Genomic DNA, 19,529 nt, shown 5'->3' with positions numbered 1-19,529 from the left:
TTGCTACAGCAGCACATATAATAGAACTCCTGAACAGCGATGACACTCAAGTAGCAGCTAGAGTATAAAGTCCAACTAGGAAGCATAGACAATTTTAGTGCCAGCACTCAAGAAGCGGAGGCAGGAGGATACCTGAGTTTCCAGCCAGACTGCTCTGTATAATGAGTTCCATCCAGGACACAGAGAAACCCTGCCACAAAATCCCAAACAAAAAAAGAAGTCTACAGTCTGCTTTCCTAGATCATTAAGTCTCCTTTCCTAACTTACTCTTGGGAGAATTAAAAGAATTAACAGTACTGCCTATATGCCCCTGGGTGTGATGCCATCCATTAGAGCTTGGACAATCCATTTGTGGCTATAACTGCCCCCTACCCGTAGAAAAATGACTCCCTTCCCCAGCAACCATCTACTGCCAGTAACTCCTCAGCTGGGGTAGGGCCACATGACCACCTCCCACCCACGCTAGAATGATGAACAGCTTGAGTTTAGGCAAAAAAATTAATCTAATTAGCACATTAATATTCTGTTCAGATGAGATATTCATACTGTGAGCTTTGTGAAGATATTAAGAAAGTCACTCACTACTAACTAAAGACATTAAATTTGTAATATCTAGATCGTGGGAGTAACCAATTTGTCAAATTCCTAAATTCCTTTCTACATACAGACTTTGATGAAATGGTTTAACTCAACTCTGGTGATCTTCCAGAGAACAGAATACATCCTAGCTGTATACTGGGAAACAGGTTTAAGTTAGGCAACGGTGCCACAGACGCTGAAAGAAAAGTATTCTAGTTTAACACAAGAAACTATTACAATGTCCCTTAAGCTTTGAGCTATTTTCTCAGCAAGGAACAGGAGATTCTAGACTCTTCCAAAACACAGCTGACTAGGTCACACATTGAAGCCACATTTGGGAGTAGAACATTTAAAACAAAAGTGTCCCATAACTCATGTTTTTCTAAAACCCCTAAAACCTCCAGAAAGAAGCAACTCAGAAGCTGTTTCAAGCTGTGTGCCATTCTGAGCAGTATGATGAAATACTGTGCTGTCGGCTTCCACCCGAGTCACGAACGCCGTGTGTCCATTATATCCATACTATATGTGTGTCTCCTGTAGTCTCAATTACCAAAACCACTGATGAGGTGCCACAGTATCGTGTTTATGAGACCTTTATTTTAATTTTAATAAAGGCCCCAAATACAAGAGTAGTGATGCTGAGGAATGAAACACAGCAGAGAAGCTTCCTGTAAGTGCCAGGATAAATGTTCTCAATGGCACTGGGGATGGAAGAGGTGCAGAGTGACAAATTTCAAAGTACTTATTTTTGGAGACAGGGTCTTCTCTACATAGCCCCGGTGGCCCTGGAACTCAGAGAACCATCCCAGGTGCTGGGATTAATGGCATGCAAAACTAGGCTCACCTCAAACAACTTTTTTCTTTGAGACAGAATCTGACTATGTAGGCCCATTCTGACTTTGAAGTTGCAATCCTTGTGCTCCGGCCTCTGGAGTGCTCTGATTAGTCATGGGCCACAATAGCTGGCTCATGTGCTACTTTTATCCCAGTAAGCTTCTTTTTTTTTTCCGGAGCTGGGGACCAAACCTAGGGCCTTGCGTAGCGCTCTACCACTGTGCTAAATCCCCAACCCCTCCAGTAAGTTTTTTTTTAATTGTGCTAATTTCTAGTCATTAATCTCTTAGTATGCCTGATCACTTTACCAGGAGCATGTTTACGGGGGGGGGGGGGGGGGGGGGACCAAACCCAGCATAGCAGGTACCCACTGGACATCTGGAACACATCCTTGTATGAGGGGCAAACTTGTGTATATTGTCATGAACACCATAAATATTTGCTTTCAAACATGGCTTTAAAGCATTTTCCACTATGACAGGCTCTGACTCCAAGTTCACATAGCTCCTGCTACTGGTGTTATTTACAAGTTGTACTAAGTCAGAAAACAAAAATAGTGTATTAGTGCCATTTCAGGTTAGTAGTAACAGAAGTCATATTTTAGATAAGGCAGGAAATCTCTTCTATGATTTTTAGGCAAGTTACTATGACTGAACCATTTGCTTTGGCCATTGTCACTATCAATAAAGAACGACCCACCACCGCCTGCAAGCAAATAAAAAAAAAAAAAAAAAATCAAATGCAAAACCACAATCCTGTCCAAAATACCTGCTCAATAATCCTTACTGCAATCCCTCCCCCACTCCTCATCTGATTTACCAGGTTCAGTGAGCAGTACTTCGGCAGTAAGTAATGAGGAAGCAGCTCTGCCGAGGAGGCGGTGGCTAAGAGTGTTATACAAAAGCCACAGGTGCCAATCATCTCCTGTGACAGCACTTCTGAATAAATGAGTCTGCATTGTTCACAGCTGCTGGCTCAACAAAAGGCATCAGAGGAAACAGCTACACTGCTGACTCTTCTTCAGCAGTCTCTGCACACACGCCACTTCCCACTTGCTTTAGACTGTCTAACTTTGACCCATATTTTATAGATGAGGAAAACACCCAAAGATCTTAACTACACTATTCTAAACCTATCAGAACTAACAAACGCCAGAACTAAAAATATAGTGCAACACAGCAGCTGAGTTACTGATATGGAAGGATGCTTCTGTTCATATGTAACAATGGCCACACACAACAAATAAAAATGACTGGCTGCTTTATAGTTATTCTTTTTAAAATATATATTTCTTGAACATCTCTAGTCAAAATAAGTAGTAGCTTTCCAGTAAACTTTTAAATCTAGAATATAGAAATCTACATAAAAATTTATGCCTATATTATTAATAGTAAACTATCAAAACAGAAACAAGCTGGCTGGGAAGATAGCTCAGGTGATAAACAGCCTGCTAGGCAGCCATAAGAAATTGGTTTAGACCCCCCCCCACACCAAAGCCATGTCAAAGTAGGGTGCAGAGGCATGCCCCTGTAACCTCAGCAATGTGGATGGTAAGGGGTGGATCCCAATGCTTCATTGGACAGCCTAGCTGAGCTGGCAAGCTCTGGATTCAGCCAAAGACCCTGTCTTAAGTAAGGTGGAGAGCAATAGAGACACATTACATTAACCTATACCCTCCACACGTGTGCACATACACATGCACAAACATGAAAAACAGACACAAGTACATGATTCAGAGTTCATTTAGAAATTAAAGATGTAACATAGTAGTCAGCTTGTTTCTTAAAAATTAAAAATATGGCTACTTGTGATGTAATTCTTAAACGTAGTCCTTACCTGTCAGCTGGTGCTGGGCTAGTAAGCACTGGTGTCTGTGCTGGCTTTTCTGCAGGTTTCTCGGGCTGAGTTGCACCAGTAGGTGCAGGTTCAGAAGATGCTGTAGTTGAGGCTGGAGTCGTGGAGGCAGGTGTGGAAGTGGGAGCCAGAGCAGGGGTGGGAGCTGGAGCCTGGGCCACAGCTGCTGCAGGGGAGGAGCTGACTGTAGTGGTGCTGGGAGAACTTGATTGCTGGGTTGTAGCTGGCACTGCTGATGTCACTGCTTTGGGCTGGATGTGTCAAACAACAAAGTAAATAAGGTATCACTGGACTTCAACAGCCACACAATCAGCCTAATAACCAGTAAACTGAACATCATTTTGTAAGCGGATGATAAAAGATCAACATTAGCAAATGAAAGCAATTCACTACTCTTCAAAGTACCTATGGAAATTTAAATATCTTAGCTCTCAAGTGCAATTAGCATTAGACAGTCCATCGAAGTCTTTACTTATACACCTTAACTGTACCTGTAAAGATTACATTGCCACATAAAAGCATTCACAAAGTAAGTTCTGGGGTGTGAAGTAGACTGTCTATGAACATGCCCAACAATCTGCTGTATTTTAGGAGGAAAACCTCCTGCTGTAAAGCAACACGGGTAAGGACTCACACGTCTCCATGAGCTAAGGTGTACAGCTAACGTATACAGAACAGACTAGCACTGATGAGGGAGAACATCCTTTTTTCCTTTCTGAGACTGAGTTCAGCATAACTTAATTCTAAGTCTATTTTTATGAAAATTTTGTGATTTCAGTTTTCTTTAGAACTGAAAAATATTCCGTTTTTATCTATACTAGATTTTTATTATCCATTTCACTATTTCCCACTGCTATTGTTATTCTGTGACTTTGGAGGAAACTCACATTTAATCCACCACTGACTAATTTGATAAAGTAACTTTGACCATCCACTTAAACTTGCTTTCATTATTACCAAGAGTGCTTTCCATGTTTGGTCCCTCCCAAACTCAGGTATTTAAACCCTAAAGTCTTTGTTGTTGTTTTCAGTGAGTGCTGGGACTAATGACATGATGTACCACCAAACCTGGCATAAACCCTAAAGTTTTATGACAAACCAGTATGAGGAAGGCAGAAATTACATCTGACTGTGCTATTAAAGGTAGGGCCTTTTAGATTACATTACAGCAGAGACTCCATAAATAATTCCAGTGGCTTTATAAGGACCAAAACACAAACAAACAACCCCTACACACTGATAGAAATCCAAGCATCACCACAATGACAACATGCTACTAGGTGTCCTTGTGCAGTCTTCACCATGCTGTTCGGACTTCCAGTCTCCACAACTGTGGCCTGATAATAAACCCTTTTCTGCTTTACACTTTTACCTTGGATATTTTATTACAGCAAAGATGACTAATACACTGCTCTTCCCCAGATTATCCATTTGTAAGCACATATACAAAGCAGTCTCTTTAAGGAATCAATGCTGAAGTTCTGATCTGTAAGTGTGTGCAGGCAGGGCCAGATGTCAACTCTCAAGGGCCATCCATCTTTAAAAGAAAATCTCTCGTTGGCCTAGAGCTCACCAAGTAGGCTAGACTAGAAGGCCAGTAAGCCCCAGGGCTGACCCTGTATGCCTCCCAGTACTGAGCTTCTAGCAGTGGATCTGAGCATGCATTTAATGATGTACTGGAGAGACAGAACTCGGTTCTTAGGAGGCTTGTAAGGTAAGCTTTACTTTACTGGCTTAGCTTTTCTTCAGTTCTCAAGCTGTACTTTAGAAAAAAGAGTTTATTTTCAAAAAATTACCCAATATATTTAATGTAGTTCAATATCATAAACCATAAAGCAATTCTTAAGAATTACTCCAGGGTTGGGGACTTAGCTCAGTGGTAGAGCATTTGCCTAGCAAGTGCAAAGCCCTGGGTTCAGTCCTCAGCTCCAGGAAAAAAAAAAAAAAAAGAATTACTCCAAAAATCATTCCATTTTTTTAGTTGACTTTTCCTTTTTTATTTTATAAAACTCTTATCTCTTGATTGAAAACTGAACTTGCATTCTTTCTTTCTTTGGCCCTGAGCTTGTTAGGTCTAACACATACCTTATCTAGTACCTGAAAGGCTACACATTAAAAGCTATACAAAGAAAGACATTTAATTTGATTGCTATTTTTAGATGATCACATGGTAACTTAACTATTCTGGCACCTCTTTTTAAGCAGTAAACACAGATAAAGGAAAAGTAAGAAACTCTTAAGGGGTGTCAAGGGAGAAATGCCCTTTTAAAAATATAATACTTTGTTTTATCTTACATAAACACAACTTTATGGCTACAAATATCTAATGTTACTTTTCTAAGGGGCTGAGGGAAACTTGCCTACATTTGGAAAGCAGGTAAGCACACCGTGCTCTTTGTTACATATGCTGTGCAGGGTGTAGAAATGCATGAACTGTGTGTGTCCATGTGGACTTGGTCACCGCTTTTGAGATGATTTATAAGCATAAAAATACATAAGTAGCACGAAACTTACCTTTGTCACCATAACCACCACAAAGTTTTTCTCATCAATTTTATATTCTTTGAGAGCAGTATCATCACTGAGGATTTTGCCTAATAATTCAGGGAGAAAAAAAGTTAAAGACATATCAAGCTTCTTCTTATAAAGAAACTACTCTTTTTAGTGGTAACCATTTCTACCAAGTAAAACTCCTAAAGAAAACCTTAACAACCACGTGAGGTAAATATAAACAGACGTGTACTACTTTAAAAGCACAAGTGTCTTACAAGATGTCTAACATCTCTAGTATATAAAACACAAATTGATTTGTTTTTAATTTATTAACTAACTCTAAGATTTACTAGACAAAGAAATTTGAAGTCCTGAAAAGAGATATTAAAGACAAAGGAAATTAAACATTTCTTTGTTAAAAAGATTTATTTATTTATTATGTATAAATACACTGTAGCTATCTTCAGACACACCAAAAGAGGGCATCAGATCCCATTACAGATGGTTGTGAGCCACCATGTAGTTGCTGGGAATTAAACTCAACCTCTGGAAGAGTAGTCAGTGCTCTTAGCCACTGAATCATCTCTCCAGCCCCAAAGTAAACATTTCAATTGCCTAGTCACCCTTTGGGAAATAAGTTTTTTTTTCCTGAAAGAAGGAATGAATAACTTCTTATTCTGAAATACCAAACATGTGATGAAGCAGTTGTTCCAACATCGTAAAAACAAAATACGTATATACAAAACAGGCCAAGTGAGCAAACAAAACCTTTCAGAGAAATAGCACAACACACAAGAAAGGGGAAGATTGGGGTTGGGGATTTAGCTCAGCGGTAGAGCGCTTGCCTAGCAAGCCCAAGGCCCTGGGTTCGGTCCCCAGCTCCGGAAAAAAAAAAAAGGGGGGGGGGGATTCTTGGAAGCCATGCTTAGGCTAGACACATTTAGAAGATTCACCTGCCTCCAAAGTGCTGGGATTAAAGGCATGTACCACCATGCCCAGCAAGAGGCCATCAAGTCTATTTTCCTGGGTTATCAGTGATGCCAATTAAATTTGCAATTTCCTAGTCATACTCTTGGGTACTTTTCTATTTGGGCCTCTTTTAATTATCAATTCAAAGTACTCTATATAATTTGTACTTAATTCTTTTTTTTTTTTTAATACTACCATGAAGGTCTTTTGATGTCTGAAATAAAACAAACCTTCATTCTTCTGCTGTGGTAGTTTAGAAAGATATACTGATTTTCTTTGACAGGAACAATTTCATGCACATTAGTGAACTAGTACACACATTATTAATAGATTAAAAATAATGATGCTCAGTTTATGAACGGCACACTAGTCGGCCACAATGCTCACAGACTAGGGAAATCACTCCATGGACCAGGAGGCAAATGTATGAAGAGAAGACTGATTATCAAACCATAATTAAATACCCATTTCCACTACCGTTATCTATGCAATCTTGTTTCTGACAGAATCAATTTGAAAATACTATCTTTTCTAAGATAACATTTCTAAAACTAAAACAATGTCAAACAGGCAAGACATGGCAATTAATCTCAGAATTGAATTCATACCTGCATAAATTAACTTCTGACCTGCTACCGGAAAGGCATCTTTCCCCTTCTCAGATTCAATCTTCTCTTTCAATGCCTTTACCTATAGGAAAAGTTTAAAGTAATTAAGAAAATTAAGCCTAAACAAAGAAAAAGTACAATATATGCTGAAAACAGAATGCAAGATAAAAATTCTAGTATTTTAATTAGTGCTTCAAGTACTCAAAGACCCTCCTTGTATTATTAGATGCCCCTGGTCTGAGCTTTCTTGTGCACTGTTACACATACATTGATCTAAAACGCATGAGGCCTGGATTCACCCTTTAGAACCACAAACATCTAACAAAACATTTTATATTTTGACTTATCATTTTAAAATAAAAATCTCAAAACTTAAAGATTTTTATTTCACAAAACTTATGAGCTTATCACTCAGATTAAGAAATGTCTTCTAGGGGCTGGGGATTTAGCTCAGTGGTAGAGCGCTTACCTAGGAAGCGCAAGGCCCTGGGTTCGGTCCCCAGCTCCGGGGAAAAAAAAAGGTCTTCTAGCTGGGTGGTGGTAGTAATGGGGGCTATTACAATAAAATCCCTATTTTGAAAAACAAAAACAAAAAACAAAATAGAAATGCATTCTTGCCTGGCATGGTAGCACATGCCTTTTATCTCAGCACCTTGGAGGCGGTAGATCTTTTAGAGCTTGAGCTGGCAAGCTTTATGTCAACTTGACATATGGCAGAATTATCTGAAAGGAGGGACTTCAACCGAGGTCTTCCAGTTGGACCCCCAACTACCAGGGAAAAGTATGTTACTGAATCTGTTGGCTGCCTGTGGATCCTGCTCCCATAAATGAAGGGCCCTGTCTGGCTTCATTGGGAGTGGATGCACCTAGTCCTACAGTGACTCAGTGTGCCAGGGTGGGGCGATACCAGGGACGTGGAAGGAGGGGGCTGCGATTGGAATATAAAATGAATGAGGAAAAAAAGATTTTCTTAGTGATTCTTAAGGCTGAATGAGCCTGTTACAGATGGTGCCTTCCTTGGGCTGTTAGTCCTGGTTTCTATAAGGATGCCAGGAGGAGAAAGCCAGTAAGTAGCAAGCCTCTGTGGACTTTGCATTAGCTCCTGCCTTCAAGTCTCTCCCTGCTTGAGTTCCTGTCCTGATATCCTTTGATAAGTTTTTCTGGAGAGACCAGGTTATACCAAGGCCTTTGCACACAGTCTGACTCCAGTCCCTACTAGAAAGTGAGAAGCTGCTGGGCACGGCTACGCGCTACCTTACACACATTGGCTATAAAGAGCAATCAAAGGAGCTCTGCAGAGGCTTAAGTGCAGCCTATCAGAAACAGCTAGCTGGGGACAGGAAGACGCTAAATTATACCTAATGGTGGTGGCAGCAGCTGGAACTCTATTGAGTTCAAGGCCAGCCTGGTCTAAAGAATGAGATCTAGGACAGCAAAAGCTACACAGAGAAACCTGTCTTTGACACCCTCCCACCCGCCGAAAAACTAGAGTACAATGTCAAAGTGTAAGCCAAAGAAACTCTTTCCTCCCCAACTTGCTTTTGGTCATGGCGGTTCATCACAGCAATAAAAACCCTAAGGCAGAGCTCAAGTCTGTTCTACATGGTAAGGTATATAGTGGAGCTTTAAAGAGAGTGCACTTGAGTAAGCAAGTGCAAGAGAGCAAAAGCTTTCTGGGGTTAGCAAAATGGCTCAGTAAGTAAAGGCACTTGCAGCTAAATCTGAGGACCTGAGTGAAATCCCCAGGACTTATGTAAGTTGTTTTCTAAGCCCCTATGCCATGACAAACACACATGAAAAAATAAGTACAGGTGAAAACAAAAGCCTTTTACGTTAAGCATTCTAAGAAATAAAATACTTTAGCTAAAATAAAATACATCAATACTAAAAGCAATTTTATTATAATGCTTTATAAACAACCAGAAGACCAAGGATATGTAATGCCATTTACCCAGCAGTGTTTTTTAATCCCGTCACAAGGTAATTCCAAGTTCATCCCAAGCTAAGAGCCACTGGGCCACTTAAATGATTCTCAACAAGTAACTAGGCCTCTCTCGCCATTAGTCTCATCTACAATGGAGGGCTGGAATGGATGACCTCTATGGCATTCCAATCCCTAGAACTACGTGGTAACAAGGCTCATTTAAAGAATTAGAAAATGAATCTAATCAACTCCTTGACCCAACCAGAAAGTAGAGAGGCTTATGACTTGAAAAGACAGACATGACTCTCCCTCATGTCTTCATGGAACTCTATTACTTTAAAGTCACAAAAATCAAGGACAAGATCAACGGGGAAATCCCATTCTCTTCAATTTTCTAGAATACTTCTGGAAACTGTCTAGGTTGGTGGTCCCACCCTTTCTGTGAAAAAAGAGATACAGTTTCTTTGCACAATTTGTTTTTATGCACACGGGTGGTGCTTCCCCTGCATGTATTGTCCCTGCACCAAGTGCATGCAGTACTCGCAGAGGCCAGAAGAGGGCACCAGAATCCTTAGGGGGACAGGAGTTGTAGATGGTTGTGACCCACCAAGTGGATGCTGGGAATCTAATACCAGTCTTCTGGAAGAGTAGCAGGATTCTTTACTGCTCAGCCACCTCTCTGGTCCTCTGTGTGGAATTGAAGTGATGCCATGGAGCTGGGCAGAGGTGGACACCTGTAATGTCGACACTCAAAGGAATCCTGCTCAAGCGTGATCTGGATTATGCAATCAGTCTGGGCTACACAGCAAGACTGTATTTTATTGATGCTCTTTCCAAAATAAAAGATTGGAGCATTTAACTATACTAACACGAATGCAATACTCAAAACACTAAGATAATGGTATTTTACCCACTCAGTTTTATAAGTACAAAGGTTAATTAAATTGTCTGCCCTATGACTACACACTACTCACTCTGGGATAGCTGGAACCCAAAGTGGTTCCCCATGACTCAAGCTTTAGTGCATTTTAGAAACATTCTCAGTTGCCTGTGTCACATTCACTTCCTTAAATGCTATTCTGATATAACACAACATCACAAAACTCTCGGTATACTATTTCCCACTGTTCTAAAATCCACCATTAAAAAAACTCAGGGGGGTTGTGGATTTAGCTCAGTGGTAGAGCGCTTGCCTAGGAAGTGCTAGGCCCTGGGTTCAGTCCCCAGCTCCGGGAAAAAAAAAAAAAACAAAAAACTCAGAAAATCATCTCAACATCAATAAACTCATAATATAAATTAAAGTCATTAGCCAATTAATATACTTTTCCTGTGATATAAAACCTAAGTGTGGGTCATCATGTCTTTCAGTCTACAACCAGTTTAACAACTTTGATTAATCTCTACGTAAGTCATTCCTTACTTCTTGTGTGAAATTTTACTCTAATTTTCCCTTGTCCTTATTGGCATATATTCATTGCACATGGCACTAGGCTGTTACATAAGGACATCTCCATACAGACATACAATGACTACGCTTAGGGCTTGTTCCCTCATCGCCTCCCTTTTGGGACACCTCTCTCCTCCTGTCTTTTTTAAAGACAATTTCACCTCTACTTTTATGCCATATATACACATGATTCGTCTTCAACAAATTTAGAGACCACAAATGAGAAAGCCTGTACCATAGGTATTTCTCAAACTGACTTAATTCATTTAAATACTGTTCTTTTGAGTTGCATCCACTGTCACACAAACAATACAGTACATAGTGTTTTGAGCTAGTGAGTGATCAGCTAGACATGCTGAATGAATATATTTTTATATTATATATTATATTTGTTATATAATAATATACAGCAATATGTGAAAGAAAATGGTAAAACAAAGCAGGAATCTTATTCCTGACAAAAAATACTGGGGAGAAAAAAATAAGACAAAATTAGCATGCATAGTCACCTAATAGAAACAATTTTTAAAAAAACTTTCAATATTTGTGCATATGCATGTGTATACTATGAGTGTGTGAAATCCACAAGTTGACACTGAGTCTACCTTACATATTGAGGCAGGGTTGTTTAAAAATGTGGCTAGTCTAGCCAGCTAGTTTCAGAGATTTCCCCTTCTCCACCTCCTGGGTCAACACAGAAAGCTACAGTACTTGCCTGGCAAACTTTTACATGGGTGATGGGGGTGCCGAAGATGGTCCTGATGCTTTTGCTATAAGCACTGTGCTGGCTAGTTTCACATCAATTTGACATAAGAGTCATCAAAGGCAAAGAAGCCTCAACTGAGAAAATGCCTCCTTAAAACTGGGCTGTAGGCACCATTTTCTTAATTAGTGATTGACTAGGGAGGGACCAGCCAGTTGTGGGATGTGCTATCGCTGGGCTGGTAGTTCTGGGTTCTCTAAGAAAGCAGGCTGAGCAAGTCATGGAGAGCAATAAACTAAAGGATACTTATACTTCTCCATGGAGTCTGGTTCAGCTCCTGCCTCCAGGTTCCTGTCCTGATTTCCTTGAAAGATGAGCAGTGGTGTAAAGTAAGCCAAATAAACAAACTCTTTCTTCCCCACGATGCTTTTTGTCATGGTGTTTCATCACAGCTATGACAACACTGAAACCCTGACAAACTCTTAACCCATTGAGTTTTCTCATTAGCCCAAGAAACTAGTTTTATTTCTCATAAACACAACATTTTTAAAACTTTAGAGCAATGTACTTTAGATTCACTTTTTCTTTTTCTTTTTTTCCCCAGAGCTGAGGACCAAATCCTGGGCCTTGAGCTTGCTAGGCAAGTGCTCTACCACTGAGCTAAATCCCCAACCCCTAGAGCAATGTACTTTAAAGGCCTAAACAACCACCTTCTAATTTTGTATATGAAAGGAAAACAAACAGAAACCCTTGTGAATTGCAACAAAAATATGTACATAGGACCAAAAAGGGGGCTCAATTTTTTACTGTTACAACTTATGCCTGAAAGAAATCAAAACTGTGATTAAAAAAATATCAAGGGCTGGAGAGATGGCTCAGTGGTTGAGAGCACTGATTGCTCTTCCAGAGGTCCTGAGTTCAATTCCCAGCAACCACATGGTGGCTCACAACCACCTGTAATGAGATCTGATGCCCTCTTGTGTCTGAAGAGAGTGACAACTACTTGTACAACTATTCACACAACTAAAATAAATAAATAACTAAAATAAATAAATCTTTAAAAAAAATATCAAGAGTCTGACAGTGAGAGCTCTAGGCATAAATATTATACCATTTGGCTAAAGAATCAGAGTAACAACTCAAACAGGAAAAAGAAATGCAAATGAAATAAAAAAGCAGTATGATGTAGTCTTGCACCTGCAGCAAAACAGTAAAATGACAGGAACAGATAATTTGGGTAAGTAGTGGTGAACCTGCCACGTTGACACCAGTCAAGAGCCAGTGTCACAATAAATATGGCAGCCATTTACACCTGCAGGCTGCACATCAAAAGACTCAACAACTGAAATACTTGTTTCTAGTCTCAGAGAAAGTCTTCCCACTATATACATAACATTCACATTACACTGGGTATTCAAGTAACCTAGAAAAGAATTACAGTACAGGAGTAATGTGAAATGTATGCGTGGAAGGTTTTTATTTAGGGTTAGGAAGTGTTCTGGAACTGTCTGATAGAACAAGATAGATGCAATTACTTCTCACCTACATCACACCTCCATGAGATGTGGTAGCTGGATGCCAGTCACCACATCCTAGAGACACCCAAGCAGCCCAGGAGAAATTTGTCTGGGGTAGGGAAAGAAGTTTCTGGCCAACAGCAAGCACCAAGGGGTTAGCCATTTGAGGGAGACACTGTTAACACTTACAATTAACAATTTACACTGATACAGATAGTTTAAAAGCAGTATGTAATAAGCCAGTAATTCAACTCAAATCATATACTCCCATTGTCTTTCCGAGGCAGGCATACCCATTTTTAACACTAAAACCTGAAAACAAACTTAAAACACTTATCAAGCTGGGATAGTAATTACTACACAAATATTCATTCGAATACTGTGCAGTATTAGTCAGTGAATGAATGACATATTTACAAAATCAAGAAAGGAAAAAGCCCTAGTGGCTGAACAATTCATTTTTGAAAACAAATTTAGTAAGGCAGAGTCTAAAGAGGTTACTCAACTAAAGACAAAGTTTCCACTTTACTATAACAAGTCTAGGTTACTTAACCAAGTAAAGGGAAAACTAGAGTTTGAAATAAAATGTTTTTATCACTCATCAACACTTATTAGCAATATACAAGAAAATTTGCGTTTTTAATTAAAAAAGAGAAAGTAGGCAAAGGGGACAACTACCATTGTATAATCTAAAATAAAAATTAAAACAGCAGGATGGGAAGATGGCTCAAAGAGTAAAAGCACAAGCAAGCACAGTAAACCTGAACTCAAACCTGACGGCGTGAATTTGGATTCCTGGAATGCACACAGCCAATTATACGTGGTGGCACCTTCCTGCTATCCCAGCACATCTGTGAAAAGGAGAAAGGAAACTGCACACACACACACATTCATGCCAGTACTCACAGGCCAGCTAACCAGAGTGAACTACATCTACACACAGTAGGGGACCTGCCTGGGACAGCAAGGTGATGGCTCAGCAAGTCAATGTGCAGTGGTCCTGCACCCCGAGGACTTGGTTGGATCTCAGAAACTCATAAAGAGGGGAGAGTAAGTTATCCACTGATCTCCAATACACACCAAGGCATGCTTGTGCTGTCCAAGGCACACACAATACACAGAAAAAAATTCCAAACTCAAATAAGTTTACAAAGGACTTCAGACTTACCCAAATTTCTTTGGGTAGTATCCCTGGCATCTGAAAAGTCTGACATAGGCACTAAGGAGCATTTTCTAAATTTCTTTTCTAAAGCAGATTCTGGATAATTATAGAGACAAAATTGATTATAAGGTTTTTACTGCTGGACAGTGGCAGTGCACAACCTTAATCCCAGTACTTGGGAGGCAGAGGCAGCTGGATCTCTGAGTTTGAGGCCAGCATGGTCTACAGACTGAGTTCTAGAACAGCTAGGGCTACACAAAGAAACTGGTGTATGGGGTGGTCGTGGGGAGATGTCTACCAACTGCGCAATGAAATCAGGAGAATCGCACCACTAAACTCAAGTGAAAAGATACAGCAAACAAAAGTAATCAATCCTCAGGTTTTGCTACCAAGGAGGGCAATCTAAAGCTTCATCCCCAGGAGCCAGGAGGCCAAACTAGAAGAGAACCAATTTTTCAACACTGCCTCCTGACAGCTGTGTATTTGTAGACAAATAAATAAAGGGTAATTATTTTAAAAGGCAATCTTCATTGGAGTTATTATCCAAAGGGTATTAGTTTAAATCAGCAATCTATTATTTTTCTCACAGAAACTAAAAAACTATGTAAAATGTTCCTAAGTCAACTTACACACATCAATTTAATTGCTTTTAAAATGCATTCCAGATGTTACAATCTTAACACAAAGCAGATAGAAATGGAAGTGTTGTGTGTGTAAGGTAAATCCCACACTATCTAGAGCTTTTAAAGTTTCTAGAAGAATAACAATAACCCACTTTATTGTGTGAGATGGGGAACCCACCTGCTTAATCAACCAAAGCAGTGTTGAGCATCTAAGATCTGATCACAGACAGTCACCTGCAGCAGATCTCCCTCCACTGGCTGAATGAGCTTATGTGCTGTGTAAAGAGTTCACAGAATTCATTCAGAAGTGAGACTGGCTTCACTGCCCAGGTATTTAGAAGGACAGATGGCACAGCCTCACTTGGCAGGATTCACTGTTACAGCACATTTAAGTTTAGCAAATTTCTTTAAAAATTTCATACCTTACCTATGGGGGTGGGGGGGAGGATGGATTGAAAACAGCACAATTTCCTTCAAATTTCACCATATACTTTTATGCACCAAATTACCTGGTTTTTACATCAACTATTTAAAGCAAGCAGGTAATGCATATTCCCTTTCTAAAGAGATTTTAAAAACACTGACCTCAAGGAGAAAAGAGGAGTGGACATACACGTGAAGAGCAGGGTCACTTCTCTAGTAACACTGTTTAGAGCACTTGGAAGAGAGCAAGACACAGAAGAGTGAAACAAAACCACTGTTCAAGTTTTGCTGTCAGGTAGAACCAAGAAACAAAACCAGAGCTCAGTTTTATTAATATGTGGACGATCATTTGCATACTCTAAAACTGGAAACCAAAGAGGTGCTGGGGACAAGTATAAAATGTTCCCAGCAGGTTCATGTGTTAAAATCAGCCTGCTACTAGTAGCACTATTTGGGGAGACTCTGGAAACTGTCAGGGAGGAAGTAAGACAGTGGGGGCATTCCTTTCAAAGTCTAACCCATAATTTCTATTCTCTGCTTCCTGATTCCATGAGGTAGACAGCTTCCTCCTCACTAGCTCCAGCTGCCATGATGTTCTACCCAAGTCCATAAGGCCAAGCAACTGTGGGATGAGCCCTCTTAAGTATCAGTGCTCTCTTACATTACTGACTTGGATGTGTTTAGTCACAGTCACATGAGGTGACTAATACAGGTAGGTAGTAATACAGATAGGTAGGCTATATCACCCTGACAGAAGACAGGAGATAGGTAGGGTAAAAAAATGCATGGTGGAGGCTTACATAATAGAGACATGAGTCTGAGACAATTCCATGCAACTAAGTATTTCCCTGACTACAAGGAGAAAGGAGTTCAAGCAGAAATCAAGATGATTTTACAGCTTCCAGGGATTCCCAATTGAGAACAATGGTGTAGGAGAGGGTCCATGCTGTCAAGCACTGTTGACAGCAAAATCTATGTATGTATTATTTCATACTCACAGAATCTTCAAAAAGGCTATCTAGTAACACTTTCCCCACTGTGATGAAGACACAGCCCTGGCTGGGTAACCTGCCCAAGGTCACAAATCAGCTATTTGGGCAGGACTGACTCAGGCAGTCTGGCTTCAGGTATGCTATGCTGAGTCTTCCAAGCATGTGAGTATATATAAATGCCAACCCTACTACTTTTCGGGAGTTAAGTGTAGAAGTGACAAGAAACAACAGCTAATGAAAATTGTTATCAAATTCCTTACAAAAAATCCCAATAGAGTTGGAATCAGAAATAGAAAAGAGTGCAAAGCTAAAAACATTACTAAGTGTGGTGTTTTAAATGAGAAATGTCCCATTGGCTCACATGTTTGAACACTTGGTCCCCAGTTGGTGGCAGTTTGTGGAGGTTATAGAACCTTTAAGAAGTAGAACCTTGAGGAAGTACATATGGGATGGCTATAAGAGTTTATAGCCTTGGGCTGGAGTGGTTAGGAGCACTGAATGCTCTTCCAAAGGTCCTGAGTTCAATTCCCAGAAACCACATGGTGGATCACAACCACCTGTAATGGGATCTGATGCCCTCAGAGCAACAGTGTGGTCATATGCATAAGATAAATAAATAAACCTTTAAAAATAGTTTAGAGCCTCACCAGTCTTGATGGCACATATCTCTAACCCCAGCACTTGTTAGGCGAGGTAGAGGCAGGTTAATCTCTGAGTTAGAGGCCAACCTGGTCTATAAAGGGAGCTTCAGGACAGCCAGGGCTGTTATACGGAGAACTCCAGTCTCACAACAAAACAAAAAGTTTATAGCCTCACTACAGTTGCAGTTCGCTCTTAGCTTCCTGCAAGTGTATGCATAAACTGTGGTCTTTCATTTTCCTGCTCTGACCTTTTGCTGCTGTCTCTGTGGCCACTATGAATTCTCCCTCTAGAACCATAAGCAAAATACACTTTCTTCCATAAGCTGCTCCTGGTCATGAGTGTCTTGTCACAGCTGCAGAAAGTAACTAATACACTTGAGTGGAGGAAAGAGGCAGTTAGCAGTAATACCAAGAGCTAACTTCTAATAAAGGGACTGAGGCTGAGACAGAATAAAGACCACTGTGTACGCGACAGAAAGAATAAAAGGAAAGATACAGGCAAGACCATCTTTCACAGATAATGAAACTAAGGCCAATTACTTTTCTTTCCCTCTTAATACATACATTAATCAGTTTTTAGCAATATGAGATTCCTTTTAAAATAATGAATCCTCCAAGGTTATGAGGCTGAGAAGTACTCTGCTCAACTTATTTTTAAAACTACAAATAAGAAAAAAAGATAAACACTATCTACCCACAGCTACTATTCTACTTCCGCACATGCCCATTCATTTCAATCCAGTGTCTGGCTCCATTTCTACTAGGATACTACTCATAGGGTCAATGACGACCTATAAGCTGCCCAAACTATCAGGTCTGTTTTTAATCCTTTTCATTTCTGACCCCCTTTCTTTCCTTGAAACTCTTCTTAGATTATCCCTGTCTCCAAGACCACTACTGACTGACCTCTGCTCCTGCGCACATCAGAGCACCCCAGGATCCTATCCCAAGCTTCATGCCACTACTACTTGCAATGTCTCAACCACAGCTCCCAACACTAAAGCACAGAAGGCAAACGACTTACCAAGTATACCTTAACCATACTGCTCAGATTTCTCAAAGACCAGGCCCTGAAAGACTGACAGACCTTAGATCCACTCACATGAATTAAAGTAAGGAGTATATTCGCTATTTTCACATCCCCATGTAATCTCTGTAATCCAGACTCAACAAATAGCAATGTTCCCACTCCAACCCCCAGTTCTGTTTTCAGTCTTTCACATCCTTGGGAAGAATACAAGTATTCACAAGTTTACATTATCAAATTAACAAGGCTAACCCAACGACAACAAAAAAGAAAAGAAACATGATTCTACTTTGCAAAAATATATCTCAATTCCATATCCAATCTTGGCTAGAGGTTTAATTGCTTAAAATTATTGCATAAGCCCTAGCTAACCTCCCTGGCCTTCTTTCTTGTCCATTCTCCCAAAACAAGATCAAGTACCCTTTAGTTAAAAGATCGTAAGTTAGGCAGGTGGCTCATGGCCTTTATCCCAGAATTCAGGTAGAATAGGACTACCATAGGTTTGAGGCCAGCCAAAACTACAGAGTTGAAAGAACATGGGCTGGGGGGGGACCATAAATAATAAAGGCTTCTCATCTATCTTTGAAAAACTCTACCCTTTAACAGTCTACATGCCCTGAGCCCCGTCTAACTCTAAGCTCCTCACATTACCCCAGAAACACTGGCCTTACAGATAACCCAAACACATTATTAAAATCCTAAGGTCTGTACATACTGTAAAGGTTCCCCACAGAAAAAATTCCTTACCTGCTTTGTGCTGTATGTTCAAGACCTCAGCTGTACTCTCCAGAACGAACTTCCTGGCCTCTAAAGTGCCATCCAGTCAAGGCCTACCACACCATCTCACTCTATTTCAGTTTCTACACAAGTACTTACCATTAAGTGTTTTTCTTTAATCTGCCTGATCTTAACAGGTTTGCTTTTAAAAAAATATATATATGCATTTAGGTATTTAGCCTGCATGTATGTCTGTGAGGGTGTTGGAACCTCTGGAACTGGAGTTATAGACAGTTCTGAGCTGCCATGTGGGTGCTTAGTATTGAGTCTGGGTCCTTTGGAAGAACAGCCAGTGCTCTTCACCCGAGTCCTCTTTCCAGCCCCTCTTTTAGCAGTTTTAGTAAACAGCAAGACCTTTGAATGAACTCAGGAACTTGGATTAAAAGCTGTTCTATCGCCTGCTAAATGTTTACTGACACCAAACTGCAAGACTTTAAAGCAGTGGTTTTCAAACTTCCTAATACTTTGACCCTTTAATAGTACAGTTCCTTATACTGTAGTTACTCCAAACCCATACAATTATTACAATTACTATGTTATAACTATAATTATGCCACTGTTATGAATTGTAAATATCTGATAAGCAGGACATCTGATATACAACAATTGTGAAAGGGTTGTTTGACCCCCACCACCACCACCCCAAAAGGGGGTCACAACCCATAAGCTGAGGTCAAGCCTGTGTGGTCTATACAGTTACTACAGACCCTTTAAAAACAAAACCACCACGCCAAAAATATAACAAAAATTGACATTAGATATTTCAAAATTCACTAGCATGTGATATAAGCTGCTTACATTTATCATTTTTACAGTAACAATCTACTTACAACACTATAAAAATGAAGCAAATGTCTAAAAACCTCTCTTCTCACTTGCAACAGTTTTCATTTTGTTTTTTAATGTTTAAAACTTAGAGCCTTTGTAATAGGTAAAGGAGAAGACACTGTATGGTA

The 19,529-nt window shown here is 40.0% G+C and overlaps 1 protein-coding gene across 1 annotated transcript in view; it reads right to left on the bottom strand.

Annotated features, from left to right (window-relative positions):
• Rad23b (RAD23 nucleotide excision repair protein B) overlaps window positions 1–19,529 on the bottom strand; it is a 37,874-nt gene that overhangs the window by 14,429 nt on the left and 3,916 nt on the right. The window contains 3 exon segments of the mRNA NM_001025275.1: window positions 3,250–3,518; window positions 5,782–5,861; window positions 7,338–7,419. Coding sequence (NP_001020446.1) covers window positions 3,250–3,518; window positions 5,782–5,861; window positions 7,338–7,419 — 431 coding nt within the window.

The sequence above is a fragment of the Rattus norvegicus genome, chromosome 5, assembly GCF_021556685.1.
Source record: "Rattus norvegicus strain SHRSP/BbbUtx chromosome 5, alternate assembly SHRSP_T2T, whole genome shotgun sequence".
Lineage (NCBI taxonomy): Eukaryota > Metazoa > Chordata > Mammalia > Rodentia > Muridae > Rattus > Rattus norvegicus.
This window is presented reverse-complemented; position numbering and strand designations above follow the sequence as displayed.